At 43.4% G+C, this 18360-nt stretch overlaps 1 protein-coding gene across 1 annotated transcript in view; it reads left to right on the top strand.

The window, feature by feature from the left end:
• Positions 1-18360, top strand: part of LOC120796449 (ankyrin-3-like) — a 130355-nt gene that overhangs the window by 108518 nt on the left and 3477 nt on the right. The window contains exons 37-46 of the mRNA XM_040139319.1: positions 1175-8449; positions 9355-9429; positions 9842-9973; positions 10395-10538; positions 12944-14429; positions 14618-14780; positions 15145-15225; positions 15570-15653; positions 15787-15900; positions 17223-17314. Of these exons, the coding sequence (XP_039995253.1) occupies positions 1175-8449; positions 9355-9429; positions 9842-9973; positions 10395-10538; positions 12944-14429; positions 14618-14780; positions 15145-15225; positions 15570-15653; positions 15787-15900; positions 17223-17294 (9626 nt within the window). The 3' untranslated portion in view covers positions 17295-17314. The remainder of the gene's footprint in view (positions 1-1174; positions 8450-9354; positions 9430-9841; positions 9974-10394; positions 10539-12943; positions 14430-14617; positions 14781-15144; positions 15226-15569; positions 15654-15786; positions 15901-17222; positions 17315-18360) is intronic.

Below are 18360 nucleotides of genomic sequence, written 5' to 3'. Positions count from 1 at the left end.
TTTTCATATATCCTTAGTATAGACCAAGATCTACCTGACAAAACACATTCCTCTATCATTTATTCTCTTCACCTGACACATCTATGCTCATTTGTCATTCATCAAACATTTGCATGGTTTACTGTGTTATGCTTTGCTTACCCACGCCATGTTGACAAATAGTCTCCCTGTTTCAACTGTTACATTATTTTACATTTGTGAAAACACTGTAAATCGATGTCTGTCTGTTCATTTATTATTTGAACAAAAAATGTCTCAATTCATGTTGAATAAAATTATTTTTTGCAACCTTTCTCATTCTTTTAGTGGCCATTTCACTCTTATTGGCTTTATGATTGTGTGCGGCTGTGTATATTAATGTGGTAACAGGTTGCACTTTATATGAAACTGATTTCCCCTACAGTGAGATTATGTTAAAAGCGAGCATTTTGCCATTTACAAAATATTGGCATACATTTCCATGCAATCATTATATATTTTTGGGCCAGTTTTCACACTGCACTTTGTATTATCAGGACACAGACGTTTTACAAATCCGGAGGTACTGTCAGTGTTTTGTTTTATTTTCCAGCCATGTTGTTAACAATCATTTGAACAATAACGACTGATTTATTGTAACTTTTTTTTGTAAAGTGCAACCTCATATTTTATTTTAAGTCATGACCAAACAAGTGATTTTTATTTTTTTATTTTTTTTTTTATTAATGGTATACACTTGTGGGGTCATTTCTGGCTTTGGAAATGTACCAAATGAAAGGATAAACACGTCAGTGAAACAAATACAGTAAAAGGCACTTTTGCAAGGACGCAAATAGATTAAGCACATCAAAAGTCAATGAAAATGTTTTTTGGTTATCATGTCATTTTTTTGTCACCTCTACCATATGTCAAGCATTTTTGTTTCTATACACACTCCATTCTTTATCAGGTGTATTTTGTCAATAGTCACTGATTTTAGACTGTCAGTTTTCATATCATCCTGGAGTTTTGAACAGGGGCCTTTCCTCTGTTACGATTTTTATGTTATTTTACACTTTTGTCTTGCTGCTGGGAATAATGCTGTTTCTGACTGACTCAAATTTCTCTTTCTGGTTTTTATGTTTTATTTCAAATTATTTTATGTTACATTTTATGTTTACTTCCTTATTGCTTTTGATTTAAATTATTGTTGAAGAAACAACTGATCGAAGCTCGCCAAGAACACAGCCTTCTAGCTACCCTCACAAACCTGTCTTTTCAACGAGATCTTATCAGGCGTGGTCGCCTGTTCCTGTCGCCGTCCCTGGCCAAGCCAAGTCTGGGTTTGGCTCCCTCTCCAGCTCGTCATCCAACACGCCCTCTGCCTCTCCATTAAAATCTGTCTGGTCCATCAACTCTGCCTCCCCCATCAAGACCAACATCCCTGGATCACCTGCCTCTTCTATAAAGTCAGTTAGTGACATGGCCTCTCCTATCCGATCTTACAGAACCATCTCCTCTCCTATAAAAACTGTAGTCCAACAAACCCAGTACCCAACCCAGGTCACCCCTAGTCCCCTGGCCTCACCAGGGAAAAGTGCCCCAGACCCTATATCTATGAAAGGACTGGCGGCCTTATCTGCTAGGACCTCCCCTATAACTGCTTCGGGAGGAGGAAGCACTCTTCTTGAGAGAACATCCATAGGCATGACCCCGCCAACATCTCCCAAATCTTCTCTGAGTATGTTCAGTTCACCCGTACCATACAAGACTGTTATGGGGGGCTCTAGTTGCACAGCATCTTCCTCCTCACCCATAAAAACAGTCCCTGGTCTCTCCTCCGTGCGTTCCTTTGCTTCAGATGTCACTGGCCCTGCAAGAAACCTGTTTTCATCTCTTTCATCACCACTTAAATCCAGCAACTCTCAAAGTGCTGCAGCTCTGATTAATGGAACTGTGTCACCTAGCCAGTACCGCTCTTCATCCCCAACATCTCTTCTCACCAGCAGTCTGCAAGAGAGAATACAAGCAACCACCAATGCTGCGACCACAAGTGTCAATGCAGCCTTTGATGAGGTGGAAAAAACATTTAATTCTTGTTCTGCAGGCTATGGCACCTTGAAGTCCTTGTCCTCCTCTGCATCCTCCTCATATCAGTCCATGAGATCCTCACCTTCCAGTTCCCTCTATGCCTCTCTAAGATCCCCTCCTAATGCCACCACTGCTGCAACGCCCAGTACAATGACTGTTCCAGTGTACTCTGTTATTAATGTGCTGCCAGAGCCCCAGTTTAAAAAGTTACCTGAGGTGTCCAAGTCAGCTGCTGCCCTCCTGTCTCCACGGAGAACAGTGCCCGCTGAGGTGAATGCTCAGTTGCAATCTTCTTTTGTCAGAACTCTTTCCCCCATCAAAGCCCCTCTTTTTTCCGCTGGCCTGAAATCAAACACCACATCACCACTGTCATCTAGCCAAGAGATTCTGAAGGATGTAGCCGAAATGAAAGAGGACTTGATACGAATGTCAGCCATTTTGCAAACGGACCCAAATTCCACAGCCAATAAAGGATTTCAGTCTGATTCTTCCAAAGACGCAAGGATAGAGGACGAGGAGCCGTATAGGATTGTGGAGAAAGTAAAACAAGATTTGGTAAAAGTGAGCCAAATCCTTACTAAAGATACTGTGAAGGACGGTAAGGTTTCCCTGGCAAGAGGTTCTTTGGATGACATACACTTCTCAAAAGTACAAGTTGAACAACCACCAAGCAACTGGAGCTATCCACCAAGATATGAGACAGTGGTTCCCCAAGCCAAATCAAAAACAATACCAGATAGAGATTTCAATCTCTCCAAAGTGGTTGACTACCTGGCCAATGATGTTGGTAGCAGCTCTTTCTCCAAAATGCATGACACAAAGCATAAAGCAGATGAGGGCAAGAGAGAAGGAGAGGGCAAGGAGAAGCAAAAACGTGTCTTAAAACCTACCATAGCAGTTCAGGAGCATAAGCTTAAAATGCCTCCAACAAACATGCGCTCTTCAGCTTCAGACAAAGAGATCAGTAAAGTAGCAGATGCACTTTTTGGAGCAGACACTGTGCTGGAATCCCCTGATGATATCTCACATGAACAGGATAAAAGCCCCCTCTCAGATAGTGGCTTTGAGACCAGGAGTGAAAGGACACCCTCTGCCCCTCAGAGTGCAGAAGGCATGGGCCCCAAGGCCCTTTTTCAGGATATCCCAGTTCCGCCAGTGATCACTGAAACTAGGACTGAGGTTGTCCATGTCATCAGGAGCTATGAGCCCTCAGAGGATAATAAACAACCTTCAATGGAGGATGTACATCCTGTCAGATATATTGATTCTGATTCTAAAGGGCATCTGAGTCAAGCTACAACTCCAGAACATAATAAATGCTATTCAATAAAAGTCAGCCCCGATGAGGATCCAATGGGAAAAGGGATGAGGGTAAAGGAGGAGACTCACATCACTACCACCACCAGGATGGTATACCACAAACCGCCTGGCAAAGACACGCCATCTGAGAGGTGTGAGGAAACTATGTCTGTGCATGACATAATGAAGGCTTTTCAGTCAGGCAAGGACCCTTCTAGAGAGCTGGCTGGACTGTTTGAACACAAGTCTGGCAATGAGGAAACATCACAAAGAGTCCTCGAGGATATCAACTCCAAACCTAAGGTTGAAAGAATAATTGAGGTTCACATTGAAAAAGGCAATAAAACAGAACCGACAGAGGTCATCATCAGAGAAACAAAAAACCATGCAGAGAAGGAAATGTATTACTACCCTGGGAATAGACAGGAAGAGGAGGAGCCTGAGGAATCACTTCCAGTTTACCTTGACTCCCCCAGAGTGAACACACCCATGTCACAAGAGGAAGACAGTCGCCCTAGTTCAGCCCAGCTCATGGCAGATGATTCTTACAAAACACTAAAGCTACTTAGCCAGCAGTCTGTAGAGTACAATGAGGATGAATCATCAGAGCTTAGGGGAGAATCTTATAATTTTGCAGAGAAAATGCTACTCTCTGAGAAATTTGACCAGTCTCATTCTGACACAGAGGAATATCTAAGAGATAGGACTCGCTTCCACTCACCAGACAGAAGCAGTCACAGTGAGGGTAGATCAGTTGGGCCAAGGACAGAGTATGTCTTCAGGTCGCCGAGAAATGTGTTTGACAAATCTGGAAGAATGGCCAATGTTGAGGATAACTATGACAAACTGACACTTTTGCAGTATTCTTCTGAGCCTGGTAGCCCAAAGCAATCTGTTTGGATGCGTGTGTCAGATGACACACAGAGTAAGGACAGAGAACAGCTTATGTATGAGGACAGAGTGGACAGGACTGTAAAGGAAGCAGAGGAAAAACTCAATGAGGTATCTCAGTTCTTTCGTGATAAAACAGAAAAGCTCAACGATGAGCTCTCATCTCCAGAGAAGAAATCTCGCAGACCAGACTTCAGAGAATCACGATCAGGGCCAAGCTCTACACACAGCAGTCCAGAAAGGTCACCTTACAGGAATGGGGGTAGTGGGGAAGAGTGGAGCAGAGAAAGGCTTAGAGACAGGTTCAGCTCCAGTGATAGGAAATGTGCTAGCTTACCCAGCAGTCCAGAGAGGAGAGTACTGCTGCAGTACAGCGATTCAGACCCTAGAAAACAAGGAGATGGTAAACCACAGGGAAGCACAGGTGAAAGCTCTAAACCTTTTCAAATGTCTTCCTCCAAAGTGAGTGCAGTGAGGCTTAAGTTTGAGCAAGAGGCTCAAAGGCAAGAAAGGACTTCTCAGGTTGGCCAAAATTCAGATCCTCCTATTAGGAAACTCCAGGAAAGTAAGCTACCTGTGTATCAGGTGTTTGCCGGCTCAAATATTCCGAAAACACCAGATAGTCCGGGAAACCAGAGGAGATGTCTAGATAGTGATTCAAATAATTTCTCACCCAAGCATGAGACCAGTGGAAAAGATCAGGAGGAGAAAAAGTTATTCAAAACTTGGGAGAGCCAAGGGTATGGGAGCTATAAACCCAAATCTCCCAAACTATCTCATTCTTTAATCCATGATTCTGTGAAAGATGGCAATAATAGTGATTCTCAAAGACAAGAAACAACCAAGAAAATAATCTACACGGAATTTGTTGTTCAAGAAAGTCCAAATGGCAATGATAGTCTAAAAAAAAACTCGGAATCACAAATTCCTGTTAGAAAGCCATCTAATTTCCTAGAAAATCACAAATCCACCTCTTTAAAATTAGATGCCTCTGTTGAACCATATGAGAAGGCAGGGTCTCATATACCTAATTTAGCTACAAATCGGTTACACAGTAGCTCTGAATCCAACAAGTCTACTCGTGGATCATCTGTAGGAAAATCCACAGATTCATCAGATGGTAGCCAGTCAAACGTAGTGTGTAACGGTGTTGATAGCAACCAAGTAGAGTATTTGGATCAAGTAACTCCTGTAGTTGTCACAGAGGGTTTCAAAGATATTAAACCCTTACCTGTGTATGTTAGCATCCAAGTAGGAAAGCAGTATGAGAAAGAAACAGCCTCGGGGCAGCTGGGAACATACAAAAAGATAGTAAGCCATGAGAGTAGGACAGTGCATGAGACAAGGGGTGCATTTTACACTGTCAAACAAAAGCAGTCTCCATCTCCTCAAGGAAGTCCAGAAGATGACACTCTAGAACAAGTGACTTTCATGGACAGCTCTGGGAAAAGTCCTGTTACCCCTGAGACCCCCAGCTCAGAGGAAGTGAGTCTGAACTCCAGAACACCAGACTCTGTGATAGGCTTGATGCCTGGCATGCCAAGCCCTATCCCAGAGGAGTCTGAGGAGGAAGAAGGAAAGACCTTCATCTACAAGGAGCCCTCGAAGGAAAAATCTAAGGCAGCCTCCTCAGAGAATCACAGTAAAAAAAGGGATGCAGAGATACAAAAGTCAAAGGAGAAAAGAGTGGCTTATATAGAGTTTCCACCTCCTCCTCCTTTAGAGACAGAGCAGTCCGACCCTGAGAAAAGGGGCTCGTGTGCTTCTTCTGAGGCTGAGACAGAGATGATGGAGGTGAACCTCCAAGAAGAGCATGATAGACACCTTTTAGCTGAGCCGATCATCAGGGTCCAGCCTCCATCCCCTATTCCCCCTGGAGCTGATAACAGTGACTCTAGTGATGACGAGTCTGTCTTCCATCCTATCCCTGTCAAAAAGTACACCTTCAAAATGAAAGAGGAGGGAGAGAAACGCCCAAAACAGAAACGATCAGAGAAAAATGAAAATAATAAGGAGTCTGGTATCAATGGTGTAGTAAAGGGGGAGGAAGCTGACTTTGAACAAAATGGCAATGACCAGTCAATCACTGATTGCTCTATAGCAACCACTGCTGAGTTCTCCCATGACACTGATGCAACTGAAATAGACTCTTTAGATGGGTATGACCTTCAGGATGAGGATGACGGACTGAGCGAGGACCCAAAAACATCAAGTCTGTCTAATGATGGAAAAGCAACCGACCGCTCATTTAGTCAGTCTAAACTTGAAGTGATAGAAGAAGAGAAATGTGAAGAAGGTGGGGATAGTGGAAAGACTAAAAGCACATCTTCAGTAAAAAGCAATGGAGATGAAAAAGATTATACCCTCGAAGGAAGACATCCAGATAGGCAGGGCTTTGGAGAAAACTATTTTGCCTACCAACTTGAAGAGGAGCTGAATTCAACCTTTAAAACTGTTGCCACCAAAGGCCTGGACTTTGACCCCTGGTCCACCAAAGGGGGTGATAATGAAGGACTTTTTGAGTCCAAAACAAAAGAGGAGGACCCCAAGCCCTTTGGTTTATCGGTGGAGGACAAATCACAGGCTACAACACCTGACACAACCCCTGCTCGAACACCAACTGATGAGAGCACACCGACTAGTGAGCCTAACCCCTTCCCTTTCCACGAAGGGAAGATGTTTGAGATGACCCGCAGTGGTGCTATTGACATGAGCAAGCGGGACTTTGTTGAAGAGAGGCTTCAGTTTTTCCAGATTGGTGAGCATTCCTCTGACCCTAAAACAGGGGAAAAGGGGAGAGGGGGCAAGGTCCTGGGGGTAATTTCCTCTCAGTCAAAAACAGGGGAGAGGGCTTCAGTAGATGGGAAGGTGAAGGTTATAGATACTACCACAGACAGCAGCACCACACCAACAACACCAGCAGCAACAACAGCAAAATGCAGCCCTGCACAGCCTGGCAGTGACACTGGCTATACCGGTACTGATGCCCCCACCTGTGAAGCCATAGCTGAGACCGCCTCCTCATGCACAATCACAGCCTCTAAGGTTGATCCCAAATTACGCACTCCTATTAAGATGGGCATAGCTGCCTCTATAACTGTGAAAAAAGACTCAGGGGATCTCGCAGATTGTAAAGCTGAGATGTCAGAGGGTCAGATGGTGCCAGAATACATCAGTATTGAGGGTCAGTGTACAGAGAGTCAGTCTTGCAGACACACTGAGCCCAAGTTAGAGAGAAGAGATTACCCTTCAGAAAACTGCAACAACAACAATAACCTTGAGTCCTCCAGTGTTCAGGCCAACTACATTCAGTGTGGTAGTGTGGTGTTTAATTTGCAGTCCTCCTCTGAGCCCACTCTTCAAAAAGCTAGCAGGATAGAAACACTGTTCTGTAGGGATTTAGAAGAGAGACTGGATGTACACAACAGCCATCAAGTGCAGGACCAGAAAAGTGAAACAGCTAAAGACAATGAAGTTAAGCAGCCCAAGTCGAGGCTTCCAGTTAAAGCATCAGGGTGGTCATTTCACACGCAGGGAACAGCCATAGGCAAACAGAAGCCCAAACAAGCAGTGACAATTGAGGTCAGGAAAAGAGGAGAGCCAGCCATAGCCAAAGTAGAGCCCAGGTCTAGAATACCAATCAAGGATGTTAAAAAGAGCAGCCCCGCTGCTGTAGCAAGCTCAGTTGTTTCAGTTCGGGTTACCTCACAGCCAACAAGGGCATTGGAGTCAGAGAGAGCAGCCATACAGTTGCCCTCAAGGCTACCACTGAAGGACAGGCATCAGGTCAGCAATGTCACAAGTGACAGAGTATGTAGACAGGACAGACAGGAAAACCCTAGTGAAATTTGTAAGCGCACCATCGAATACTTTAAAGACATTAGCGGGGAGACGCTAAAGTTGGTGGACCGCCTGTCAGACGAGGAGAAAAAGACGCAGACAGAGCAGTCGGAGGAAGACAGCACCTCCCGGAGCACCTCTCTGTCGGACGCCTCCCAGCCTTCCCAGCCCTCCCAGCCCTCACGCTCATCCAGGTCTGGTAGAGGTTCGAGGGCTGAGGCCGGGGCCGCGTCCGTAAGGGCAAAGGTGGCGACGACGGACAGGGCCTCCGGCAGTGAGAGGAGCAGGAGGAGTAGGCGGACTGGTGGGAAGGAGGGCAGTCAGGGACTCACAGGGTCTCGAACGCCTCCCATCGCGGAGATCAAGCCTAGTTTGTAAAACTTTCACACTATGTTTAAAATACATCTATATATTTATCTATTTCACTTTTAGTTGCATGACATCGTTGTGATCGTTTAATGGATTGACTGGAATGCCTGTGGCGTGTTTACATATTCTCTTCAGAACAGTAGCTGTCATTTAAATTTCTTTTTTGTCATTGATGTACTGTGTACTGTATTGTCCTTGTTGCAAGATTCTCTTTCCTCTGTTCCCCTCTTTCTTCCACTCTTTTTAACCTCCGTATAGTAGTGCAAGCATGCCAGTAGTAGTGACTGGTCCACTGGCCGCCCAGTCCCTTGTTTGACAACTCCCCTGGTCTTTCTGTCTGTCTGTCTGTCTGTGCGGGGTGGCTACAGAGTTATTCTAGTAGTTTGTTCTTATAGAATTTTTCATGCTATCAATTATCATTTAAACTAACTAGTGTTGGCAAAGAACACAAAGTGTCTTCGCATGTCAACATTTTAGATCCTAACATAGACCTTTCCACCCTAGATTTGTAGAACTATGAGTCTGTTATTGAGAGTCATGTTATTCTTTGTTTTGTGTGGTTCTCATGACAGTTACTGCCTGCCTGGAGGATACATACCACAAACAGTCACAGAGCACCACTTACTCTACGAACATGTTTAAGTTGCCCATAATGTTTCTAGTGTGAAATATCCTTTTCTTGCCATCGCGGGGAAATAATTGAACATACATTACAGCCATATTACATTAATATGCTAACTATTGTAATATAAATATTTTTAACACAACCTTGATTAATGTTGTTATTTCTGATGAATAAGTGGCCAGAAAAGGAAAATTGTACATGTCTATTTTTCTCTTAGATTGGTGTGTAGGGGGAGAGGAATGTTAATGGTATTAATGAGTCATTGTCCTCTATCTTCCCAGGTCCTCAAAGTCCTTGTGAGCGAACGGACTTGCGCATGGCTATTGTTGCAGATCACCTGGGACTCAGTTGGACAGGTGAGAAACATTCTACATTGTCCTTTCTCTCGGTCTCCTTGTACCAGACTTGCTTTCTTTCTCAGTCTCAAACCCTGTTACTCACTGCCACCTTCAGACTAACAGAATATCTTACAAAGGATCCTAATGTTAAATGTAGCCCTGAAATGGAGGAGCTAAAGATCATTTAATGGGGACAAGAGACAAAAAAATGAAACAATCTCCCTGTTACCGAAAAGCATTGAAATTTAAATATAGTGAGGAGGCAACTGCAGTTATAAGCTGTTTTATCACAGGATTTTAATTAATTTAACATGCATATATTTATGTTGTAATTGTGTATTTGCACTATAAATAAAAGGACAGACACTTAAATACTGTACATTAAAGTTTGAATATTTATGTCTGAGTTGCTGTTTGTGTTCCATCATAGAGTTGGCTCGGGAGATGAACTTCACAGTGGATGAGATCAACCACATCAGACTAGAGAACCCCAACTCCCTGACAGCACAGAGCTTCATGCTACTTAAGAAGTGGGTCAGTCGGGAAGGGAAAAACGCCACAAGTAAGACTATTTTTATATCTGAAAATGTTGGTTTTTGTCTCCGTTTCTCTTATCTTTGTATGTCTTTCTTTTACTTTCTCTTTTCAGTCTTTCAGCTTTTGATTTAAGCCAAAAAAAAACACTGGAGAAGACGAGCTTCTAATGCTAGCTCACGAAAATTAAGGTTTCTTTCACAAGCATCTGTGTAGTCCATCTTAGTTGGAGTACACTCCCTGTCTGTCCTCCTGTCTAACCTACTCACTCCCTTTCTGACTGTCTTTTAATCACTCTCTTACCTGTTCAGACATCCAAGACACTTAAGTTTAGGGACAGGCTTGTTGTGCTCATTGTCCCAAAACAGTTTTGTTCAAATTTGCAAACCTTGCTTCATCATTTTTCAGGTGACTCAATTAAATTTTTGTCGTATTCTTTTCTTCCACAGCGGATGCCTTAACTACAGTGCTGACCAAAGTCAATCGGATGGATATTGTGACTTTACTGGAGGGCCCAATATTTGACTATGGTAACATTTCAGGCACGAGATGTTTTGCCGATGATAACGCTGTTTTCCGGGATCAGGCTGATGGTAAAGTTTAGCTCTAGCTGACCCTTACCTCTCCCTGCTACCTTTTTTCATTGTGCCAATGCATGCATCACATACAGATAGACCTAGTGCAGATCTCTAGAGCAGCTGGTTTACAGTCAGATTTGGATTTTGTTTGGACAACTGGCTTCTGCTGGCCCCCAAATGCATTCCTGATTTCCATGTTTTACAGTTTAAAGTTTTAATAGCACTTTAACACACTGATTCGAATTGGCTTCTGTTGATTTAACCACAACCATTTTTTTTAAGTCAGGTCTTGCTCAGGGTGAATACCACTCTACAAAACACAATAGTGCATCCAGTTGTCGCAAAAGGGCAATATCCACTGTTAAAATCCCATTCTAAGTGCATGCTGCATACTACACAGTGCTTTAAATGTTTTTTCCAATTATGTCTGATTTGAGTAGAAATGATATAACCTTGTAGAGTCTGCTTTCCTCTGTTGATTTAGTTTAGTTCTCCTAGTTCTCCTCCAGTTCCTCTGAGCCTTCCTTGGATAGATGAGAGAACCTCTCTCTGTGAAACCAAACTGCCTCCTCCTCCTGTTATTCCTGCCTCCCATCACCTCCCCACAGCAGTATCCACTGCTGATAACAGCACATAACAGCTCTTAACAAGTTAAGAGTCATGTGTTGCTGATATCTACGTGTTCCATCCTCTTAACCATCCCTCATGTGCCTTCCCCTCCACATATCCCTCAGTCAGGTTATTCATTCATTGTCTTGTTGTGCAAGCATGCTTCACATTAAACAATCTTTCATGTATTCTCTTTCCCCCCTTTCTCCAATTCACTTTTTGTTTCTTTTTATCTCATCTGCCTTATTCTTTTCCATAGTTTGCATAATTATCCCCTTAACTCCCAGAAGCACTGAAGCTGCATTCATCCTGCAGACACCCAGTCCCTTCTTTCCAACGCAGACCCCAACACCCCCACCCACTCCCCTCCCACCTACTGCAGCACTTCACTGCTGTCCCTTTTCCCCACGCCGCTCTCCAAGTTATGAATCCTCCATTTCGCTCAAAGACTTGGCGCCTCCAGCACCATTTGAACCGCCACAGTTCAACTTCTTCTCCCCTCCTCCCCCATGTCTCAACCCTCATTGCCCCCCTGCTGACCCTCGTCAATCCCCTGCCTTCCCTTTCTCGCCCCACCCATCCTCCCCAATCCCTCTCATAACCTCACCTTTACCTTCCTCATCTGCTGCTAACTCTCTGTCACCCATTCCATGTTCAGCTACCTCTGTCCCGTCCTCTCCCACTTCTGTCCCAACCTCCCCCACCTTCACCATGCCCATTCTAAACCCTTCACAACCTTCAGAACCAATCACCTCCTCTCTCACAGTATTCGGATCTACCTCTGACCTGTCCTGTCATGCTACTTCCCCCTCCAAACCCTCTTCTGTGATTCCTAACGTATCTGAACCCATCACCGCACCCGTTTTGCCCATCCCCTCACCCTCAGGTAGGGCCTCATCTTCTGTCACCACCTCTCCAAGCAAAGATTCTTTAATGACCCAGCTGGCCTCCTCCTCCCGCCCTGTCTCCCCTCTGTCTTTGTTTACTCTCCCTCCCATCTCTCCCTCTGGGTCCCGTTGTCCAAGCCCCAGTCCTTCCTCCCCTCCCCTCCGTTCCCTGTCTCCCTGTCCTGCTTGCCAGTGCACTTGTCCACCCTCGATCCCTCCACCTACCACTCGAACTTGCATTGACCCTTCCACAATGGAAATATTCATTTAGCATGCTCTGTTATTTATCTTGCTCCTTATCCTCCCCTATTCCTTCTCACATCTCTCATTTATCAACTATTTAATGTGAGCATGTAACAGTACACAGTTATTGGCAAATATTAATATCTTGCACTCATCACATCCCATGCTACATGATTAATATGGCCTTATGTCACTAATGTGTCCCACTTTTAAAGTCTTAACTCATCACAACTGTGGAATGAACACTCATTAAACATTAGAACAAATACTGATAAACAAAAATGAAACTAGGTTAGTAGTAGTATAGTAAAAACAACATTGCTTTTATGATTTCTGTCAATTTGAATGTACTTCTTTATATCGTTTTAATATTTTATTACATTTTTTATTCGTGTTAAATATGGCATTTTCAAACATACACAGTAAAATGTGTTATATGTATTTATTACATTTTACTACATATGTTTGAGGTTGGTTTTGTCATACTGCAATTACACAGTAGCTGCTGACATATCACCATCTCAGCTAGTGGTTGTTTGGATACATTCTTTGCACTTCAACCTCCGTGCCATTTTCCACGTCATACGGTGTATGTGTTAGGGTGTGTGTGTTTTTCGGTGGGCTTTTGTGGCATGCTTCGGTATGTGTATGTCTCTACATTTGTCATCCTGTCACCTACAGATTATCAAAGCATTCTAGCGGAGCTGCAGTCCCCCGCCACATTACACTCTGACCCCCACTTCCTGGAGCCCGAACTCCCCATCACCCCCAACCCTTCCCTTGTTCACGACCAATCAGAACCAGACACCCTTTTGCTGGGCGACTCCCAGCCTCAGCCCTCTTTGCCCTGGAGCCCGGAGATAGAGCCCAGTAGCGGAGAGCCAGACAGCCCTCTTAGGAGCCCCCCCAGACCCTGTGAGCTCACCCTATCCTTCACAGCCTTTGAACTCCCTGATCCTGTTCCTTCTAAGGTCAGAAAGCCCTACATCGCTTTGAACGACCAGCTGCTTTTGAGCGAGGAGGAGGACAGGTCTTGTCATGAAATTGTACTGAGCCACAAGCCCAAGTCAACCTCCTTCCCCGCAATGTGTGAGTTAGACATTGACATGGCTTACTCCACATCTTCACCTTCAGTATCATCAGTATCATCAATAACTCCTTCATCGCCTGACAGAGCACAAATGGGGGACAAAGGAGCACAGATAGCTGCCCCCAATGGGGTACAGGAAGATGTGGTTTTGAAAGGAGGTGAAAAGGAAGTGACAGAAGAAACAGAGAATGTTGTTAAGATGGTTGCAGCAGAGTTAGCAGAGGGAAATGTTTTAGTGGAAAGGTGGATAGAGCAGGACCTGATTAAAAATGTGGAAAGAAAATGTGCAATGATAACAAAAGATAGGTCTAAGTTGGCAGAGGAAAATAACATTTTGGTGGAACAGAAGGAAGGATCTGCAGCAGAAGATAAAGATGTGATAAATAAGCAGCATGTCATTGTTCAAGATGGGAATAAGGGGACAGCCTGTGGGGTGGAGGAGGTGAGAGATGTGCAGAATCTGTCAGAAGAACAGCATAATCTGATAGAAATGGTGCATGAAGTGGAAAAACGTTGTACCAGAATAGAAGCAGTGACTGTCAAAGAGGACATTGATGAAAAACCGAAGGTACAAAAGGTGGATGGGGGCTGTGAGGAAAGGGTAGACAAGGGTGACAGAATAGATAACACAGATGGAGACCTGCAGTTTAAGGATGAAGGAAGGCCGTGTAGCAGTGAAAGGGATATTTGTGGGCCCTCAGAAGGGGACCAGGCAGCCAAGGACGAGGCTCTGTCTCGTCTCTCCCCTCAGGCCTGGGTTGAGGCACTTGGAGAACTTCAGTCCAGTGAGTCTGGATCCAGTGAGGAAGAGGAGGAGGGACCCAGAGATAAAGAAATCCCAGAAGAGGCATTAGGATCTCTGTTGGAGGAGGTGAAGAAAGAAGAAGGCTCAGAGGAGAAGGAGGAGGATGAAGAGATGACCGAGGCCAGAGTTCAGGAGATTTTTGATCAAGTTGAACAGGCAGAAAAAGACATGTGTTCACTTTCAGGTTGGCACAGTGATTCATCCAGTGTAACTGTGGAACCACCAACACCAGGCCGCAGTGTCACCTCAGACTTGCTCGACAGACGGGAAAGGTAACTCCCTGTTAAGTCTCTCAGAATGACGACAGTTTCTTTCCAACCTGAAATCTGTTAGTAATCTCATTTCCTCATGCATCTTCCTCAGAAATCTGATCAGATGATCTTCCTCAGAAATCTTATCAGATGATCTCTTTGTGGTATCCCATAACTACAGTCCTAATTCTTTGTTTCTTACCCAACAGCCAAGAGAACTCTAGTGAATCCATCACTTCCTCGTCTAGGGCCGAATCAGGGAGGTCCCGACAGAATGGCGACAGCTCAAAGCACTCACCTCAGGACGGCTCCTCTGAGTCATCGAATAGCAGAAAGGAAGAGGGAGCGCTGGTGTCAGAGAAAAAAGTCCAGGTAATATTACTAGCAGTAATAATAATGAATAGAATCAAATACAAAGACCCTAAACACTAGTTATAACAGCGTAGTATATAATCCTCTTTTTTTCTGTATCTACTTAAGCACTATACTGCATTTCTGATTCTGTTATTACAGAAGAAACACCCAAACCTATGGTATAACTTGTGCTACAGAAACAAACTTCAGAGTTTGATTCCAGGTTACTCTTTTCTGATCCAGCCAAACATGGAGTTGAAATACATAAAGGACATCAACAAAATGTCTCAACTAACTAATTCTCTTGCCTATACGTGTGCGTCTTTCTCCTCCTGACTCCCTCCATGTGTTTGTGCAATGACCCCTATAATACCTTCCTCAGCAGAGGGTTAGCGTAGATTCCGGTTCAGAGGAAGAACAGACTGTAACCACCAGAATCTTCAGACGCCGTCTCATTTTAAAGGTACCCTGAAAGCCTGGAGCAGAAGCTGGGCTGGGCCTTGGTTTGGTTTGGTTTGGTTTAGTCTTGACTGGTCAGTCTGGTGTGCATTGTATTAGTTGTGCTTGGTGTGTTGGTAGTTCTGCTCTCTTTGCAAGTGTGGATATGTTTGTGCATAGATACATTTGTGTATGTGCACTACTGAGCCTATCACAGTTAATGGTTGAAGACTAACCTAGTGTTCAGCGTCTATCTGACATGAATGTTTTTCTCCCTTGATGTGTTGTTTCGGTGTGGTGATGGTGAAGGATTGTTTTATTATGTCTTTTGCGAGCCTTTATTTGTGTGCTAATCACCAATGCTTGCAGGGAGAAGAAGCGAAGAATATCCCCGGCGAATCTGTTACAGAGGAACACTATATGGACCGAGATGGTAACCTCATCAGTAGAAAAGTAACGTAGAACTTCATTAAAATTTCCCATACAGCTCTGAAATAAAATCTACCGCAGGGAGAGTAGCTTAATGTTTTTACAAAAGCAGATCAGATCTTTTCTTCCTTTGTCGACATCCTTCCGCCTTGGGCAGGTAATCAGGAAGGTTATTCGGAGAGTTTCTACTCCCACACCAGAAAACCAAGGAGGTGACAGGTGGCGCCGAGACCTTCAGCACAGTCCAATTCTGCAGGAAGACGGGTCTGAGGTTGGCATGAAGATACCTAACTGTGTTCCTGAGTTCAGAGTGTAATCTAGATGGGATGCCTGGGATGTTGTTATCCTCCTGTCAGAAAACATCAGCATGTGGGAAGTTCAAAGCTAATACAGAAGTTAGGCTTAAAGCTGCACTGGGCAAGACTTTACGTTAAAAAACAATTATCTCATCTAATTGAGAAATGTACATTCTTGAGCAACCTCTTCAATCCTGTGAGATTTACCAGCAGATCCATCATCAGAAAGTAATAGTCTTTGACCAAGCACTTTTCAAACCTACAGTATTTTATTAACAAGGTTTCAAAATACTGGAAAAATGTGATGATGAATTACACAGAAATATATATAAAATTCTACACAAAAAATTTACAGAATATTTAAAATGTATGTAATGGTGTAACCATCAGAACATGATGATTTTGGTTCAAATATTTCCCTCTGTGTCTGACATGTAGCTTCACTGACGTGTTGGAACACGCAGATACAGGAAAAACACACCTTGTGACATTTTTTGTCTATATGAATAAAATCCTAACTGTAAAGTTTATTTAGGGGGAATAACAAGAGGAAAATTGGTTTTAAAGAGGTCAGGGAAATACTGTCTCTATAACAGCAAAGTTTACTGATACCACATGTTATTTCTAGGTATCGAAGACCTCAGAGTTACATCTCACTGCTCTCTGATTGCAGCTTTAAGTCAAACAATCAAGTCCAAAAAGGAATCAGTAGGATCCGATCATGTTTATATACAGTGGTCCAGGTGAATTTTTGATTAACACTGGATTAGCTGGTTCAGGATAACTGTCCTCATCATCTCTCTTTTGGGCAAAAATGCAAAAAAAATCATAAATGCCGCCATTTGAAGTGCAACCTTGCATGTTGTGTTTTGACATTGTGTGGTGTCTATTGTGTTTGCATAACAAAGGGGATGCTGACTATGCTTCTCCTGACTATGTGGTTTTAATGGTCTTTTAAAGTGTTTAACTGATCAGTCAACAGTATGATTAATGAGTGCCATGACTCTGCTGTGAAAATACAGTCTGCCTCTTTTGTTTCTAATGCTTTCCATAATAATGTAAATTTTCTTCTTCCAGGTATCTGGTTGGTGTGTGGTTTGGTTCTTAATAATATTCCTAACGATAAAGATACTACTAACCTTTACTAGTTTCAGATTCCTACAGTGTGTGTAGTTTACATTCTGCTTTGTCTCACTTTGCTGTTTCAGGTTTGTGTGTTGGGTTGCAACTTGTTTTCCTCCTGTCAGTAAAAAAGAATACCATGACTCAACGGTATTTCTTTGTGTGTGTTTTCTAGCAAGGAGAAGGGTCAAGGAATAGCAGGCGAAAGGATGAGAGAAGGTCAGGGGATAAGAAGCTCCACTCATAGGGATGGTTGTGCTCTACCAGGTACAGTAGTTTACTGTTTTTCTTTTTAACACAGGCAGCATAGTTCCCTCATCTTTGTTTTCCATGTGTATGCATCAGTGTGCAGTATGTACCTGTGCATTATTGTTCTCTTTATCTCTTTATGCTGCATTATTTCTCATATGATTACATTCATACCAATCTCCACTGCTCCATCCCAAATTCATATGGACATTTTCATTTGTCAGATACACAGTGATACACAGTACAATGCATAGTGAAACACCTGAAGGTACCTGTTCTGGCTCAAATTACTCAAATTACAAATTATAAAGTTAGTAAAAGAACAAAAAATTAAAGGAGTGATTAAAATTTGAGAACAATACATACACTAAATCTAAGTTGTAAAGTTACAATAAAAAAAAAAAAAGCCAAGCTCTAAAGAGCTTCAGGCTGACCTGGAGCAATCTGGAGTGATGGTTTCAGCCCGTACTGTATGCCATACACTAAACCAAGTAGGGCTCCACAGGGGAGGGCCAAGGAGGACACTACTATTGAAAGAAAGGCACAAGAAGACAAGACTAATGTTTGCAAAAATGTTCCTAGATAAGCCAAAGTCTTTCTGGGATAATGTTCTATGGACAGATGAAACCAAAGTAGAGCTGTTTGGGAATGGTGAATGATGAAATCAGAAGACTACAAAGCCATCTTAGAGCGAAATGTGTTACCCAGTGTCAGAAAACTACGTTTGAGGCGAACGTCTTGGGTCTTTCAGCAGGACAAAGACCCAAAGCACACATCCAGCAGCACAATAGAATGGTTGAAAAGGAAGTGATGGACTGTTAACATTAAACTGCCCAGAAAAAGGTCCTGTACTAAATGTCATTGAAAACCTTTGGAGAGAGCTGAAAATTGCCATTGCAAAAAGGACTCCTGCAAACTTAAAAGAGCTTGAATGCAGAGCAATGGAGGAGTGGCAGAAACTACCAGCAGACAGGTTCAAGAAGTTTCTAGATGGCCGCAAGAAACGTTTAAAGGCTGTCATTGTTGCCAAAGGTTCTGCAACCAAATATTGGTGAAGGGTGCCA

Source organism: Xiphias gladius, chromosome 11 (genome assembly GCF_016859285.1).
Source record: "Xiphias gladius isolate SHS-SW01 ecotype Sanya breed wild chromosome 11, ASM1685928v1, whole genome shotgun sequence".
Taxonomy (NCBI): Eukaryota; Metazoa; Chordata; class Actinopteri; order Istiophoriformes; family Xiphiidae; genus Xiphias; species Xiphias gladius.
Note: the sequence above shows the minus strand (reverse complement) of the source record. Positions and strands in the feature narration are given on the sequence as shown.